Genomic DNA, 18268 nt, shown 5'->3' on the forward strand with positions numbered 1-18268 from the left:
CTCGTGATTCAGGTTGGGGATCATCCGAGCTCTCATACACACTAAGAGAGGTTTGGCACTTCACAGTATAAAAAAAGACTGAACAGGTTTTTCCCCCAAAAAATCATAAATATATATGCTTCACTGTCAATGCTTCACTCTTTATAAAACTGACCAAATGTCCACTAAAAAAATATGACCGGCACGCATATGCTTCACTGATATTACTTCAATAACTAATTTCAGGAAAATCGTTTTTTGCTGAAAAGCAACCCTTTTAGATACACAAATGCCCCCTTTAGTTATCAGTTCACATACACACTAAGAGAGGTTTGGCGCTTCACAGTGTAAAAAGGACAGTTATATGTTTTTAGTGGACATTTGTTTAGTTTTATATAGAGTGAAGCATTAACAGTGAAGCATATATATAGTCATGTTTTTTTTGGGGAAAAACTTGTTCAGTCCTTTTTACACTGTGAAGCGCCAAACCTCTCTTAGGCCCCGTTCACACTTGCGGTTTTGTCAAAACCGCACCGGATGTCCGGACCGCACCGTATCCGGACCGGACCTGATCCGTACGGTTCCTATCCGGATCCGGTCCGTTTGCATCCGGTTTCCGTGCGGTGTGAACACGGTTGCGGTCCGGATCCGGTTTCTTAAGGAGATAACAACCTGTTATTACCTGGGGTCTGGGAGGTCAGCAGAAGGGTCTGGGGTCATTGTTGGAGACAGGTGGACGTGTGGAGACCATCCGTGGATACAGAGACTGCAGTTGGGACCATGGATCCAGGCATTTTTTACTCGTATACCTGGGAATTCTCTGTTGTTCGCCTCCTCGTTATCAGACTAATCAGACATGTTGCTGCCTAGAGCTCCAGCATGAAATCGCTGCTGCCCCACCTGAACGCTGGGCCCATGTGGTCCCCATCCAAAATGCATAGGAAGTGGGGTAGAACGTCCGGTTTTTGTAGCCAGTGTGTTGTGCGCTCTCCGGTTCTCATTGGTTTCCATTGGCCGGATGGTGCAGTCCGGCTCCGCCCCGGATACGGCTGCCGTAAAAATAGCGCATGTTGGAACGGACGCCGGAGTCCGGATCCGGTCCGGCTCCGGCAGAACGGACGCATGTGAACGGACGCATAGGCTTTCATTGCTATTGCCGTGCGTCCGTTCCGTCCGTTCTGCAAGCGGTCCGGCTCCGGCATGGCGATTCCGGACGGCCACCGCTAATGTGAACCGGGCCTTAGGCTCCCTGCACACTGCATGTGATTCCGATTTTTAATCAGTTTTTACATCCGATTCCGATTTTTAATCTGTACTGCATGCTGCGTTTTTTGATCCGTTTATTCTGTTGAATGTATTCAGGGAAAATCGGAATTGAAAATCGGAATCTGAAATGGAATCGGAAAGCGGATTTGCAGTGTGCAGGGAGCCTTAGTGTGTATGTGAACTGATAACGAGAGGGGGGCGATTGTGTATCTAAAATGGTTGCTTTTTGGCAAAAAAACATTTTTCCTGAAATTGGCAAGAGTGAAGTAATATCAGTGAAGCATATGCGTGCCTGTCATATTTTTTTAGTGGACATTTGGTCAGTTTTATAAAGAGTGAAGCATATTTATGATTTTTTTTTTTTTTTGAAAAAACCTGTTCAGTCTTTTTTACACTGTGAAGTGCCAAACCTCTTAGTGTGTATGAGGATCATCCCAGCTCTGCCCATCTGCTGCACCCATTACCAGAGGCAGCCCCCCCCCCCCCCCCCGATTAGTTTATCTCCGAGGGTCTCTAGTGGTGAGACCTCTGTGCGCCCGAGTTCCCAGCTCTGCAAACCTGCTGCACCCATTACCAGTGACTCCCCTCCTCCTGCTGGATTCTTCTATCTCTCAGGGTCTCTGGTGGTGAGATCTCTGTGCACCCAAGTTCCCAGCTATGCACCCCTGCTGCACCCATTACCAGTGGCTCCCCTCGTACCTGCTGGATTCTTCAATCTCTCAGGGTCTCTGGCGGTGAGATCTCTCTGCATCTGGGTTCCCAGCTCTGCACCCCTGCTGCACCCATTACCAGAGGCTCCTCCCCTGCTGGATTCTTCTATCTCTCAGGGGCTCGGGTGGTGAGATCTCTGTGCATCTGAGTTCCCAGCTCTGCACCCCTGCTGCAGTTATTACCAGAGGCTCCCCTCCCCCTGCTGGATTCTTCTATCTCTCAGGGGCTCGGGTGGTGAGATCTCTGTGCATCCGAGTTCCCAGCTCTGCACCCCTGCTGCACCCATTACCAGAGGCTCCCCTCCCCCTGCTGGATTCTCCTATCTCTCAGGGTCTCTGGTGGTGAGATCTCTGTGCACCTGAGTTCCCAGCTCTGCACACCTGCTGCAGCCATTACCAGAGGCTCCCCTCCCCCTGCTGGATTCCTCTCTCAGGGCTCTGGTGGTGGGATCTCTGTGCACCTGAGTTCCCAGCTCTGCACCCCTGCTGCACCCATTACCAGAGGCCCCTCCCCCTGCTGGATTCTTCTATCTCTCAGGGGCTCAGGTGGTGAGATCTGTGTACCTGAGTTCCCAGCTCTGCACCCCTGCTGCACCCATTACCAGAGGCTCCTTTTCTTCAGTCTCTCAAACCAATGTGACCTGTGTAGACACAGCATGGTCTATATTTCGTGAAGTAGAGAACTTGCTGCGGCTACAGAGGTCACAGCTGTTTGGAGAACTGGCCAGCAAGAAGACTTGAGTGGAGCTTCCCACAGACTATGACTATGGCAGGATTAGATTGTGAGCTCCTCTGTGGACAGTCAGTGACATGACTATGTACTCTGTAATGTGCTGCAGGAGATGTCAGTGCTATATAAATACATAATAATAATATGGTAGGACATTAGACTATGACTATGGTAGGATTAGATTGTGAGCTCCTCTGAGGACAGTCATTGACATTGCTATGTACTCTAATGTGCTGCAGAAGATGTCAGTGCTATATAAATACATAATAATAATATGGTAGGACATTAGACTATGACTATGGTAGGATTAGATTGTGAGCTCCTCTGTGGACAGTCAGTGACATGACTATGTACTCTGTAATGTGCTGCAGGAGATGTCAGTGCTATATAAATACATAATAATAATATGGTAGGACATTAGACTATGACTATGGTAGGATTAGATTGTGAGCTCCTCTGTGGACAGTCAGTGACATGACTATGTACTCTGTAATGTGCTGCAGGAGATGTCAGTGCTATATAAATACATAATAATATGGCAGGACATTACACTAGGATTATGGTAGGATTAGATTGTGAGCTCCTTTGAGGACAGTCATGTCATTGTAAAGCATAAAGCTATTATTCTCATCCATATGCCAGACTCCACAACAACTGACTGCCCTTGCACTACTAATCAGTTATTATGATCAGCATATCCTGTAGCGATTAGACGTCCAGGACACAGATGAGGCTGCAAGAAGCATGCAGCGACATAATGAGAGCACTGAGGAGCAGTGGGAGTGTGCAGGACTCACATTAGTTCAGAGGTCCTGATCTTCTCACTCAGCAGATGTTACAGCAGTTCCCCCTCTCCTGCTGGCTGCTGATCGGTGAACTGTGGAGAATGTTGGCTGGGGAAATGTGTCAGAGACCCTTTTCAGATGGACTGCACTCTGCTACGGGAGAGAGGGGGGAGGGCAGCACACCCATTCACACAGCAAAGCGTGGTGCTGTGTGCTCACTGTGACTATATAGCTGTGTGTTCTGCGTCCTGAGAGGCTTCTTGCTGTGAGGGGGGGCACATGCCTCCCCAGGCTACTGTGTAGTGCTGCTGTTCCGCTGAAGTGATGACATCGCTGGCCCCTCGCTGCTGACTCATCTCTCCTCCCCAGCTGGCTGTACCTCTCTTGCTTCCTCCAGTGTCCGATATCCCTTGTTCCCTTCTCTCCACTGTTCTGCTGGCTCTCACCTCCCTCAGCTGTCTGTGCTGAGGCTGTCATGTTTATCGGCACTGGAGGCGCCTCCTGATGACGCAGTGTCTTGGTAGGCGGATTTTCAGACAGCAGAAGGAGGTCTCCCAGAGACCTTTGCAGCTGAGCTTGCCGAGCATTGCCGACAGCTATGTTACAGGGGGTGGGGTTTATCGATTTATTGTAATTATAGAGTCTTTTTTACATATTTTTGTACAGTAATTGCACTGTTTTTGCCTACAGTTTTTTTACATGGTTTGCTATGCCCTGTTTTCAAATTCTGAGTTCAGGTCCGCTTTAAAGAAAAATGCCTGGTTATCATGGTGATCATTTAATGTCAGTACAGTCACATAGCTGTAACAAGCAGGCAGCTAGTTTAGGTGGAGTGGATTCAGAACACCCCGTTCAGTCTGCACGCTGTGCTTGATCTGGTTGGAGTCAGAACAACCAGTGTCCACTGGTGCCAAGCAGGGCTTGCAGGCTGTGCATTGGATAGCACACAGTGGAGCCAGCTAAATGGGTGCCTTTACTGTGGATGGGTGAAGGGGAGTGCAACAGCTGCGATGCAGGAGTTGTGCTGACTGACCTGCAGAGATGATCGGAATGTAGCGGTGATGCTTGTGCGGGCTTCAGCATGCTTCCTGGATGTTCGGAGGTGCGGGCCAGCTGATTAGATTACCGCTGGTGCTGCGGGCTGTGCAGGGGAGCTGATCGGCGGGTGCCTGTACTGTGGAGATGCATTGCCGAAAGGGACCGCCGAGAGCAACAACTGATGTGCGTTAGGATCTCCTGTTTAGGTCTCGGCAGGCGCGATCAGGAAGCACGAGATTATGTGCACGGAGGAGCGGAGCTGTGTTACTGGCCATCCATCTCTCCTGCTTTGTTCTCCCCGGACCTCTGATCGCGCCTGCCGAGACCTAAACAGGAGATCCTAACGCACATCAGTTGTTGCTCTCGACGGTCCCTTTCGGCAATGCATCTCCACAGTACAGGCACCCGCCGATCAGCTCCCCTGCACGGCCCGCAGCACCGGCAGTAATCCAATCAGCTGGCCCGCACCTCCGAACATCCAGGAAGCATGCTGAAGCCCGCACAAGCATCACCGCTACATTCCGATCATCTCTGCAGGTCAGTGTGCACACCCCCACCACAGACGTAGGCAGATGACCCGCATATAGGCCGAAGGGGTAACTTTTCAGCACATTTTTTGTACTGAAAAATTCGGTCTATATGCGAGTATATACGGTAAGTTCGATAGAATAATGGTAAAGTGCAGTTATTGATATTTTACGCACAGCTTTGCAACTGTACTTGTATTGTGGTTTTTGGTAGTCTTCTCTGTCCATCTGCAATACCTAAACAATGTCCATCTCCTTCCTAACTCCTACCTTGTCTCCCCCTTAATGTACACACTTTCATATTTCCTAACCCCAAACTATAGGATGCATTTCTATGTACTGGAATATTTATAAATATTACAGTTTATCTTATAGTACTATTTCCCTTACTTATATGCTCTGAAAAATTGCTTAAAACATTTCTGGTACTAGATAAAATATTATAAAGTGTGTTTAAATTACCTTTTAGAATTAGCTCAGAATTAGGGGGGATTCAATTACCTTTGGGTCACAGTGTCCTTATCTTATCTGAATTTGGATGTTTCTGTCATTTGCATTTTGAGATAAGTTTGTTACTGAAGCAAAAAAATAAATAAAATTTCCACAATTCTGTTGGCTTTGCACAGTGCAGCAAAAACACAAAAACTAAAATAAATAAAAATTAGGAGACATATAGGGACCCATTTTGGAAAAAGAGGGCTTAACATATTTAGGGCACTAACTATTTTTAGGCATTTTTAATTTTTGGATGTGACAACCCCATTCAACTACAGTCAAAACATATCCTTTGCTCAAAATGCTGCCACTAATACCGTCTTTCCCTGAAAATAAGACACTGTCTTATATTAATTTTTGCTCTAAAAAGATGTGCTAAGGCTTATTTTTAGGGGATGTCTTATATTTCTATCAGGAAGTGTCTCCCAGCAAACCATTTCCTGTTCCTTTGTACTGTGATGTTCATGGATTTGAAGGTATGCTACTGTGCTGATCAGGGACCTGCCCTGTCATCCCTGCACACAGTTAATAACCTTTCTGTGTGCTGGGATGACAGGACCGGTGCCCAATCGGCACTGCACCGCTGTGTCCCCGCTTGGTGGTTGCCTCTTTAACCGGTTCAGCACCGCAGTGTCGAAAACCTCATGCATCCGAGCAACGTTCACCTCCCATTCATTTGCCAATAACTTTATTGCTACTTATCACAATTAATTGATCTATATCTTGTTTTTCCCGCCACTAATTAGGCTTTCTTTGGGCAGTACATTTTGCTAAGAATTATTTTTTTCTAAATCCATTTTAACAGGAAGCTGAAGAAAGAAATGAAAAAAATTCCTTTTCTCAGTTTTTGGCCACTATAGTTTGAAATCAATATACGCTACTGTAATTAAAACTCATGTATTTTATTTGCCCATCTGTCCCGGTTATTTCACCGTTTAAATTATGTCCCTATCACAATTTATTGTGCCGATATTTTATTTAGAAATAAAGGTGCATTTTTTCAATTTGCTTCCATCACTATTTAAAAGCTTATAATTTAAAATAATATAATAACATACTCTCTTGACATGCATATTTAAAAAGTTCAGACCCTTGGGTAACTATTTATGTTGTTGTTTTTTAATTGTATTTTGTTTTGTTTTTTTTCTTAATAAAAAATGTATGTGGGTAATTTTTGGTGTGGGAGGAAAACTGCTAATTTTAAGTGTAAAATATTTTTTTTTAATTCAAAATGTATGTGGGTGCAGTTTACTATTTGGCCACAAGATGGCCTTAGTAAAAAAAAGTCCTGGATGCGAACGATCTCGCATCCAGGAACTAAAGAACAGGGAGAAGTTTCCTGGGGGGCAGAAATACAGCGCTCTCTCACTAGAAAGCGTCGGTTTTTCTGCGGGGAAGTTAGATCAGTGAATGGGAATGATATTCCCATTCACTGATCGGGGCTAGCGGCGGGTGGCGGGAGCCCGCCCGATCGCGTGCACCATGCGGCGGCAGCAGCGCCTATCTGGACGAGGAAGCTCTTCCAGATAGGTCGAACTGGTTAACTTCCGCTAGGGCTTATTTTCGGGGTAGGGCTTATATTTCAAGAATGCTGAAAATTTCAGCTAGGGCTTATTTTCAGGGTAGGTCTTATTTTTAGGGAAAGAGGGTAACACTATCAGTCCTAAGGAAAAGCATTTTTTTTACCCACCAGCAGGAGATAAAAGGCTAATTCATAGCAGGGCAATTGTGGGAACTTTATATGGATTGTAACTATTTTTCTTCTGAGTGACCTGAATATAACACTATGCAATATAGTATGCAACTAGCTGTTGTGAATCAGGAAGGAATGGGGTGGGGGAGATTTTGATATTCATAAAAGGACATTAATTTTAGGTCAAGTCAGGTAGGATAAATATATATGCAAACAGTAGTTAGGAATCATATGCTTCTGCCAGACTGCATTTCGGCTTTTAAAATACGTTAACATGATATTTAAGCCAGCACCAACCTTGGACTTCCTCTTTCCACTTGTCTGTTTATCATTCTGTTTTTGGGTTTCTTTTGGATGTTTCTCTGGGGCACTCTTTTCCACCTTAGGCTGTTCAGTCTCCTTAAAAGGCCTCCCTGGTATCCGAGTCAACAGGCTTAAGTCAATCTTTACAATAAGGGGGAATCTGTCCTCAGGTTCACTCAGTGGTGAAAGGAGCTCCTTCTCTTCCATAGGAGAGAACAACCGTTGCCGGAAAAAGCCATCCTCCTCCTCAGTGGAGGGTTTGACTGGAGGAGTCCTATTGCTCTCAGAATATTTGGGGGTTTGGGATGAAGGAGGAAGGCTCTCCACTTCATCTGAATCAGAGGATGAGGTATCAGTTTCAATAAATTCCTTGGATTTCTGAGATGGTTTAGCAGCAGGCTTGTACTTTTTCCTCTCTGCTGCCGGCCGTGGAGATGATTTTGGCTCTTTTTTTATATTGGGTTTTCGGACACCTTTTGTGGCTGCCTTGTGTCTATTGGCTGGCAAATTGGTGGTCATTTCTGCTGTGGTAACACTTTCTACTTTGAGTTCTCTTCTTGGAGCCTCAGCTGCTGGTTTGTTTGGTTGTTTCTTGGCAAAACTTCTACGCTGTGTTGTACTCTCACTGTGGGCTGGGGACTTTTGCCTTCCACGGCTCCCCTCAGATCCTTTTTGCACAGTCTTCGTATCCCTGACTGGTGTAGAGACATTAGACTCTTTTGGTCCAGTTGGTTCTATATAGCCACTTACTGTACTCTGCTCTTGGCCTTCCTTTTTGTAGCTTTGCGATGGGATATTGCTTTCTACTGAGGATGCTGGAGACACTTTGTGTGGGTTTACTTTATTCAACCAATTATCCAACTGCCACTTGTTTGAAGGTGGAGGCTCAGGCTTAATGGAAGGAAGAGAACATATTAACAATGAAACCCAAACATATTAAAATGACTCAGATGAGTAAAACACTAAACAAATTAACTTTAGAATCGGATTTTCTACCACAAGGCGTATGACAAAAATAGAGTAAAAAAAATAAATAATCAGAATATGACATACACAAATAGCTTAGCTAGGGCTTTCTGCAAAAATTGGTCAGCATTGTGGCCAAGTGGTTGGTGCTAGAGACTGTCAATGCAATGCTAATGATTAATGTTGATGTTCAAATTCCTTAGAATAATTGCGGAAACCTGAATTCTCCTGCACACCACACTTCGGTGGCCAAAGCAGTGGACAGGGTCACGATGGCCAAAGCAGTGGACAGGGTCGTGGAGGGTTCACTCACTTGCGGTTCCCATTGCGCTTCACTATGCTGAAATCTCCTTCTGGCTTGAAAGTGAACCGCAAGTGAACTCCCCATGACCCGCTCCACTGCTTCGTGTGGTGTGTGGGAGAATTCGGGTTTCCAAATGAATTCTACTGAATTTGAACACCAACACTACTACTAATTCCGACTTGCATGCCAATTTCATACCAATTGTACGCAGTTTGGAATTAAGCTGATCCGTAAAGGCAGGAAATGCATTTGATTGGCCCAATTTCAAACTGCCTACACTTTAAAGCAAGTCAGAAGAAGGAGCATCTCAATGATTACAATTTCTCGTTAACAGGTTTGCCTGGGCGTTCTAGGGTCCCGAAATAAACTTCCACAAGGTAAACCACCTGCATGGAGGAGTTTTCATCATTTCCTTTCACATCAAGGAGTTTTAGTTGCTTTTCTCAAATAAGTTGGAGTAAAGAAAGGTAGGGACATTAGACTGTGAGAGCCACTCTGTAAGCCAGGCACTATAGGTTTGATACTATATAATCTAAAGGTACCAGAGAGTAGGCAGTAGAACGTCTCTGCAGACAAATATAACATACACACTACCCTTTACGGGTTCACACACATCTAAATTTGGCACACTGTTGCAATACATCTATAGTAAAGCCTTTATTTACTTTTCACCTCAGAAAATAGAATAATCAGCTATTATGTCTATTATTCTATTTTCACCTCAGAAAATAGAATAATCAGCTATTGTGTCTATGCTGAAAATTAGAAGAGCTGCTTACCTGCTGTCACCTCTGACCCTGTAACAAAGCCAACTGCTGCAAGTAGTGGAGAAACTAATCGCAGTACTTGCCTGGATAAAAGGCTGTCTTTGGCTAGTTTAAGCTGGTGTGGCAAGTTTCAGATCAGCAGGGAGTTAATTAGATTTGTTTTTCTTAAAAGATGGCCATGCATTTCTACCCTGCTCAGCTGTTCAGTCTATTTAGGAATAGTTCCGACGAGTTTCTGAACCAGCAGCTTGCAGCCACCCAAGCGGATCAGAAAAGCATTTGGCTACCTTTGGTGGCACTCCCCAACGTTTGCTTTATGTGTTTGTGACCGCTGCAGGGGCACACAGATGCGCAGCAGTTGTCGATACTGGATGCTGCAGGTTGCGTCCAGGAAAAAAATGAAACAACGGGAAAAATCTGGATCGAAACAGCGTTTGCGCAAACCACAGTAAGTGATGGCTCCAATCTCTCTTCATTTAACGAGCAGTGCTTAAACGTAGAGCACCGCAACCGTCATTTACTGCCCCACAAGTGTCCATGTGAATCAGCCCTTAGAGAATGTCATTACTGAGAACTGACAGTTTTCACACACACAAAAATACTCTCAAAAACCTTCATGCAAAAGAACAAATGGTTCCCTCATCCCATTTACTTCATAAGGAAAGGAGTAATATACTGTATCTTCTTGCTCTATACAAGCATGAGAAAAATATATACCCTAAAAGAAGCCTCGGCCTCAGGGCCGGCCCGCTCATGAGGCGGGGTGAAACTTTTGCCTCAGGCGGCAAAATTCCAGGGGCGGCACCCGCCCGTCCGTGGGTGCGGGGAGCCGGCCGCCGAGCTGGAGGGGTAGCTGGCAGGACGGGGGTATTGGGCCTAGCGGCGGGGAGGGGTCGGACCCCCCCCCCTCCCTCGCCTGGGTCCCCTGTGCTCCGCTCCCCTCCAGCCTTAAATACAAGCAGCCGCTATGTGTAAGAGGCACGGGCGGGTAGGACTCACCTCTTCCTCGTTCCAAGCGTGCGCTCCACTGACGTCACTTCCTGCTGCGTTGCATTTTTTTTTTGCCTCAGGCGGCAAATAGTCTAGGGCCGGCCCTGCTCGGCCTCTCCATTGATGGCATAATTACTGGAACACAAAGACATATTTGCTGCAGTTCGACAGGATAATTGTTACTCCAAATTCCAGGATCAATTAGTATGAATTTCCATCTATATTTATTCTAAATTAATGAAACCCGACTGCTGTTTGCATGGCTCTGCTCAGTGTGGAACGCGCAATGTATCCATTCACCTTAATGGTTCGGATTCCTTGAAAAACTGCAAATTTTAGGTTAATTTTGCAAAAACAGAGATATTTGGGACTTAATCAAAACAATTACATTGCATATAGGCATCAAACATTCATCTACATATGACTACTCAGTCACAAAGAAGATGCATGGGACAGTTTCCCAGGATAACCAACCAAAGTTTCAAGTAAAGATGTGTACATGTACACCTGCAGGGACCAGGAGTTGAATACTGGGGCGACTGTTTGGGGCCAAATGATTGAGACAATCAAGCACTCCAGATTTCTCAGTGACACATTGGAGCAGCTGTACACACAATGAATTTGCAACAGAGATGTCCCCAATCTCTCTAGCATGTGTATGAAGCTCAAAGTATAGCTTCTGATTGGTTGCTCTGGGCAGTTGCTTCACACTAGCTCCATTGTGATTCCACTTGTCTTGATAATTCAGACATATAGTGCAGTGTTGGTGGGAAAGCCTAGCCTGTTTACACTGTCATAGGACATTATAATTTAGTTCCATCTGAGGCCCTGTCCAATTTTTAAAATGTGTCGAGTTTAACATCAAAATTCAAGGGAGGGTTGGAAGGGATGGCTAGGAATTCTTGGAGAAATTCTCCTTCTGTCTGTATGCAAACAAACAATATTCCCATTCAGAAACAAGCTGATTGAATACAGCTTCATCCCATAGAGGTGTAAAAAAATGGAGCTACTATGGTTTAGGTGACCCAGTGAGAAAGTCCATAGGGAACAGTTCAACATCTAAAAATTTGAAGCATTCTAATTGGAAGAATAGTGTGGGCGTATTATTACAACCCATCTCAAATCTAGATGTTTGGGAGGGTGCTATCAATTCAATGACATTTGCGGAATTTCCCTTTGGACTTTCTCGCTTGGTTACTTAAACCATACTAGCTACTAACAATTAACACAAGAATGGAAAGCAGTTTATACTAACTGGGTATACTAAAGTACACTGACCACATAGGGGACACAGGCCTGCTTGTGTTACCCATGCGGTCAGTGTAATAATTGGCTGTTCCTGCGTCCCCCTACATGGTCATCAGTGTAACCAAGTAATGGAAACAGGAAGAAATGAGCTCTGGTTACACATAAATCGCACAATAGTCAGGATGTGTAAAGCTTACCTCAGGGGATGCACTGCGTGATGGTTCATTGGCCTCACTGTCACTAGAGCTGCTCTCACTCTCAGAGTCCGAGCCAGAGCTGCTTTCTGACCCACTGTGGCTGCTGGTATCATCCCTGGAATTGTCAGCTCCTTCGCTGTTATGCTGAGATGGCTCCGAGTTACTGAGAACATAAATAAAAACACAGGTAAATGCTTGTATGATTCTTGAGTGCAGGTCTTGCTTGGGATTACATATTGCATAACTCAGCTCATCCCCTTCCGAACTTAAATTCAGCTAAAATGTACATAAGCAAACAATCTTTAAACCAGTACAAGTAATCCATAACAATTACGGTGAAAGAATCTGCTTATCTATCTCAGCTAACTGAAACTTCTAAATTTATCCTCAGTCAGAACAATATCGGGATATAGACACTAAGTGAACCAAGGTGTTAAATAATGGTGCAAATATTAAGGGTGATTTGGTTGGGAAATGAGATATTTGCAATTTCCCCAGACTAAGTGCTCTCCCTCAGCCAAACTGTAAACAGAAGGATTAACAGCTAAATCTACTCTTCATAATCTAGGAGATAAGCCATGCAGGTTGACATCAATTTTCTTCAAGCACCCTTTTCTCATTTAAAGCAAACTATAGTTTTATAAATACATCTGAAGTGCACGGTCACCTCTTTATGGCAGTAACCCGAATTTGAATTCTGTTGCTCGTCACCTGCTATTATGTATGCATTATCTAGTATATGCATATTTGATATTTATAAAATAAAGAGCTACACAGAAAGCAGTGCTTTCCAGTTTTTTTTTTTGTGGTTGGAGTTACACTTTAAAGCACATCTGAACTGAGAGGAATGTGGAGGCTGCCATATTTATATCCTTTTAAACAATGCAGAGTGCCTGGCTGTCCTACTGAGCTTCTGTCTCAAATACTCGTAGACACAAACCCTGAACAAGCAAGTCTGATTGAATTGGCCAAATGCTTGATCAGACACTACTGCAGTCAAAGATCAGTGAGGGCTCATTTCCACTATCGCGAATTCGCATGCGTTTTTCGCATGCAAATTCGCATAGCAATACAAGTGAATGGGACTGTTTCCACTTGTCAGGATTCCTTTGCGTTTTTCTGTGCAGAAAAAATTCGCATGGCAGAGCCATCAGAATTCGCATGCCGCATACCGCTATGCGAATCGCATACAATGTATTTAATAGGAAATTCGCATGAGGTTTTGGTATGCGAATTTTCATGCGAATTCGCATAGAAACAATGGAAAAGCACACCAGCACTGCCATGGTTAAATTCGCATGCATCATCATCCATGCGAATTCGTGTGCGAATTCGCATGCAAATTCGCATGGACCCGCATGCGAATTTCGCATCCGCATGTGAATTTTTTCCACGGCGATTCGCACCGCACAAGTGGAAATGCAGCCTGAGACTGCCGGGCAAATTGTTGCAATTGTTTAAGGCTACTTACACACCAGGACGTTGCGTTTAGGGGACGTTATAGGGCACATAACGTGCCCCTAACGCAACGCCTGGTGGTGTTGGAGCAGGACGCTACCAAGAGCCGCGTTACAAGCAGCTCTTGGTGTGCCTGCTCTGTCGGAGGCACTGCGGAGACCACGTGAGCGGAGCTCTCCGCATCACGTGGTCCCGCCAGCCAATCCGCGGCCGCTCCAGGATGTAAACACTGCAAGTGCAGAGAATAATAAGTAGCCATGTGCCTGGCTACGTAGCGGCCTCTCCCCGCCTCCTCTCCGCCATAAAATGGAGAAAAAAAAAAACCTACTGAGCATGTGCAAACAGTCTAACGCGGCTTAGCCGCGTGTAAAGTACTGCATGCAGTATGTTATGTAGACGTGCTGCGTTACAATGTAACGCAACGTGGGCACTGTGAACAGCCCATTGATTTTTCATTGCTGTGAGTTGGGGTGCGTTACAGGCTGCTCTAACGTGCGCCTGTAACGTCTCACTGTGAAAGCAGCCTAAAAGAAAATATGGCAGCCACCATATCACTCTCCGTTCAGTTAGCATAGTTTTAAGGCTGCCCAATCCCATGCACAGGACGCAAATTTAATTGGCTTCTGAACCCCTGATCACTGTGAGACAATCGCAAAGATCAGAAAATGGAAGAAAAAAAAAAAAAAGAGCTCTTGGTTTGAAATGAGTTAAAGAGACACTGTAAGGGAAAAAAAAAGTGCCCCTAGGGGGTACTTACAGTATCTTGCAGGCGCAGTACCAGCTTCCCCTCGGGCTCTGGCGGAAATAGCAGAACCCGATCGGGTACGCTCTACTGTGCAGGCGCCGGTGCAGTAAAGTGGACCTGACAGGGCTCAGCTTTCCTATTACAAAGCAAAACAATTCAGCCTAATCCACATAAACTTACCTTCCTGGTGTGTTGGTTGGTACGGTTTTATCACAGTCCTGCAAAGGCAAAAGTAAAAAAAAAAAAAAAAAAAAAAGTATAAGGTAGGTAAGAAACAAACACATACTTATGCTAAAAACATAACTAATCACTTAGAAAGGAACTCTAGGATATCCAACTGACTAAATACAAACTGGGTTTAAAGGGTAACTTCTGCCTTAAAATATATTAAAAAATAGAGAAGGGCAGGAAAAGAACCTTTCCCATATTCACCGATATCTGGTACCGCACTGGATAGAATTTTGCTAGGTGTCCTAAATACACAAGCGCTTTGTTGGACTGGGCATGCACAGACCTTACTTGCACATGCACTCAGGATGCACTCAGGATGCGCTAGTCTACGGACAGATGCATGGCCAGTAGAAACCTGTTCGACAAGCTTTTTTTTTTTGTCAATTACATTTACTGGAACAATGGGCTGTCGAAGAATCCAGGAAGCCACTGGACAAAGGCTTCCCAACACTTAGGGCCCGTTCACACTTGTAATCGTAGAACGCCGGCGATCACCGCTGGCGTTTTGCGGGAGTGATTTTCCCGCGATTAGCACGGAAAAAATCACTGGACACTGCGGCGGTTTTGGAGCGATCGCGATTAGCGCTAATCACGATCGCTAATCGCGGAACGCTCGTCGCCGGCAAACCGCTGCATGCAGTGCGGTTGCGGTTATCGCTAACCGCAACCGCGGCAGTGGGAACACTACAGATGGCTACAATGTGTAGCGGTTTTGACAAAACCGCTAGCGGATTGCCCTGAGCGGGAATCGCGCGATTTCCGCTCAGGTGAGAACGGGCCCTGAGGATAGTATCGCAAACGAAAAATATATTCAGAAACATACCTGATCGGCATCACTGTCTTCACTGCTGCTTAACTTTAAGTCCTCATTTAGAGTACTGCAAAAAACAGATGATACAGTTAGGCGACTCCATTATTTAAAAAAATAAAAAAATTAAAAAAAATAAAATTGGTCATCTGATATTGAAGTTTATGAAATATTTTCCCCTCATCTTTACTTTCTGTGCAGTACCAAAGAGAAAAAGCTTTCCTTGACATGTAACAGTGGGAATCACATTTCATGTATTTCCACTGTGTTCCATTTTTAAAGAAAACCTGAACTGAAAATTAATAGTCAAAATAAGCATACACAAGTCATACTTACCCTCCATGTAGTCTACTCCTCAGTGTCTTTCTCCTGTCCCGCGTCCTGTTTGTTCACTGTGATCAAGGGAATTTTCCGTCCTCCATTTTGAAAATGGCCATTACCCATAACCGCTTTTTGGTCAGCACACAGTTAAACTGTAACATCACCCACTTGAGCCATAGGGAAACATGGACATTACCTGGTACATCAGTTTTCCTCTCAGCTATAACTGACAGCAACTGATATTTTACTGACAGCAACTGATATATTTCAGATCTGACAAAATATTGTCAGAACTGGAAGGGATTATTGTCAGAAGAAAATGGTGAGCTTCTGAGAGGAACTGATGGCAAGGTAACTATGTAATGTTCATTTGAAGTTAACTCATGTGTTTATTTTAAATATTTTTACTCAGTACAGGTTCTCTTAAAGAGGCAAAAGATCGCACTGTTATTCACTGCTTTCATGTTATCAGATTATTGTTGATTATTTTCCAGTTTAGGTGCAGCTACCTTCCACCAGTGTTAAGCCCCATCTACACGATACGATTGTTTGTGCGATTCGATTACGATTTTATTTACGATCTGATTAAATCCGACATGTCCGATCAAGAGTCGATTCAATTCGATTTGCCATTGTTTTGCAATGCAAATCGAATTGAATCGAATCGAATACCGATCGGACATGTCGGATTTAATCGGAATGTAAATAGAATCGTAATCAAATCGCACAAACAATCGTATCGTGTAGATGGGGCTTCAGTACATGTATGCTTATCTATTCAGGCTGACAAACACTGGACTATGATGAACATTTATAGCTGTAAAATACATGCTATGCTAAGTAAATCTGTTCAACTAAAAACATACAATAAGGAAGTGAGCTGTAAATAGCATATAAGTATGCAGCAGTGATGTTCTTCACACAACAATGTGCCAACTACCTTCGTTTAGCAAAAAAACCCAAATCTGCGACAAATGTTTTCACCTTTAAGGAATGCGAAATATCAAGGAAGAATTAACAGTCAAGGAGGATACTTCTGGATTAAAAGGTTGTTGCCAGCTTAACAGAATTAGCAAAACTCCCTGTGGTCTATTTATACTCCGTCACTTAATACGGCAAGCTCACCATGAACAGTGCCAATAGGCTGCAGAAGAGAACTAACACTGTTCTCATCAACCCAAAACACTTTTTAAAGCTGACCTGAACTCAGCACTTCCTCTGCTGTAAAATATAAGCAGCAGCATAACAACCTTCAAAGAGAAACATTTCTTTGTTACAGCCGATACAAATACTGCAATAAATCCGCAGTGTTTACTTCCTGCTTTCATGGAAGCAGACATAGTTAACATTCGGTGTTTGTAAATTAGCTGCTCTGCCAGGCAGCAAGCTGACAGCTGAGAGATCAAATTACACAGTGATGAGTCACAGATGATGGGGAATCAGACAGGCTAAACACTCTAAATACATATGAGCATTTCTCTACGTTTCCCTTCTGTCCTGTGCAAGAGATCAGGTCCACTTTAAGGGTCTTCCACACTCTTGGTTTTGTGCAAGGCCTAATCACTATCTGAATACCCTCGTTCAACAAAAGGGCCAAAAACCAGTTTATACACATGCCCCAATAATTTCACATAATTACACAAGTGTCTCAAAATCCAGTCACTTACGATTTAGGTGGATGACCATTGGAAGCTTTGGTGGATGTACTGAATCGTTCTGTGAATTGCATACACAAATCATTCATTACAATAAAGCAACTTAATTAAAAAGAAAACCTTTTCATATCAATTCCAAACCATATACATGAAAGGAAATGGAATCTAAATGCTACCACCTTTATTTCCTTCGAAACAGTGCGTGTTTCCGGCCTGTCATGTTAAATGTTTCTGAGTCACACAACTGCAACAACCAACCAGTCAGTGACACCTGACCTGAATCTGAACAACACGAACTGCATGAATGTTCTGGGTCAGTAATTCAAAAAGACATCAAGTCCAAGCATCAGCACAAGAGCCAGGCAAGTAACATTCTGTTTATAGGTAATATAAGGAATGGTGTTCCTCTCTCACAACAAGTTTCTTAAAAAAATACAACGGAAGAAGTGAGAAGAAAACTAAAATAATCAGTCTAGAGTGTAACATTAGTCTTGTAAAATAGGCACCAAAGTGCTCAAACAAGAAACGTACATTTTCTTAATTAAAAAGGTATCGTTAACCTTTAAAGGACAACTGTAGTGAGGAGAATATGGAGGCTGCCATATTTATTTAATTTTAAACAATACTAGTTGCCTGGTAGCCCTGCTGGTCTATTTGGATGCAATAGTGTTTGAACACCAGAAACAAGCATGCAGCTAATATCAGATCTGACAATGTCAGAAACACCTGATCTGCTGTATGCTTGTTCAGGTACAAAGGCTAAAAGTATTGGAGGCAGAGAATAAGCAGTTTAATTTGGTTCTGTGATTCACTTCTAGAGTGGATTCAGTCATAATCAATAGTAGTAATTGCCCCCTTGAACTGCCCCCATCTCCTGCGTGAGCAATGTTATCTGTGGCCCAGTGCACACTAAAACCGCTAACAGATCTGCAAAACGCTAGAGGTTTTTGAAGCAAATTTTCAGAGTGATTCTAGGCATGTTTAGAGAGGTTTTCTAAACATGTCTAGCGTTTTTGTGTAGCATATTACAAAAATGGTTACAGTGAAACTGT

General features: G+C 44.0%; 1 protein-coding gene across 3 annotated transcripts in view; it reads right to left on the reverse strand.

The window, feature by feature from the left end:
* Positions 1-18268, reverse strand: part of AFF4 (ALF transcription elongation factor 4) — a 150980-nt gene that overhangs the window by 20178 nt on the left and 112534 nt on the right. For all 3 annotated transcript variants that reach the window (XM_068277475.1, XM_068277474.1, XM_068277472.1), the window contains exons 8-12: positions 17229-17277; positions 15256-15310; positions 14382-14419; positions 11999-12161; positions 7521-8417 (exon numbers count right to left, since the gene is read on the reverse strand). In XM_068277475.1, the coding sequence (XP_068133576.1) occupies positions 7521-8417; positions 11999-12161; positions 14382-14419; positions 15256-15310; positions 17229-17277 (1202 nt within the window). The remainder of the gene's footprint in view (positions 1-7520; positions 8418-11998; positions 12162-14381; positions 14420-15255; positions 15311-17228; positions 17278-18268) is intronic.

This window comes from Hyperolius riggenbachi, chromosome 3 (assembly GCF_040937935.1).
Source record: "Hyperolius riggenbachi isolate aHypRig1 chromosome 3, aHypRig1.pri, whole genome shotgun sequence".
Classification (NCBI taxonomy): Eukaryota; Metazoa; Chordata; class Amphibia; order Anura; family Hyperoliidae; genus Hyperolius; species Hyperolius riggenbachi.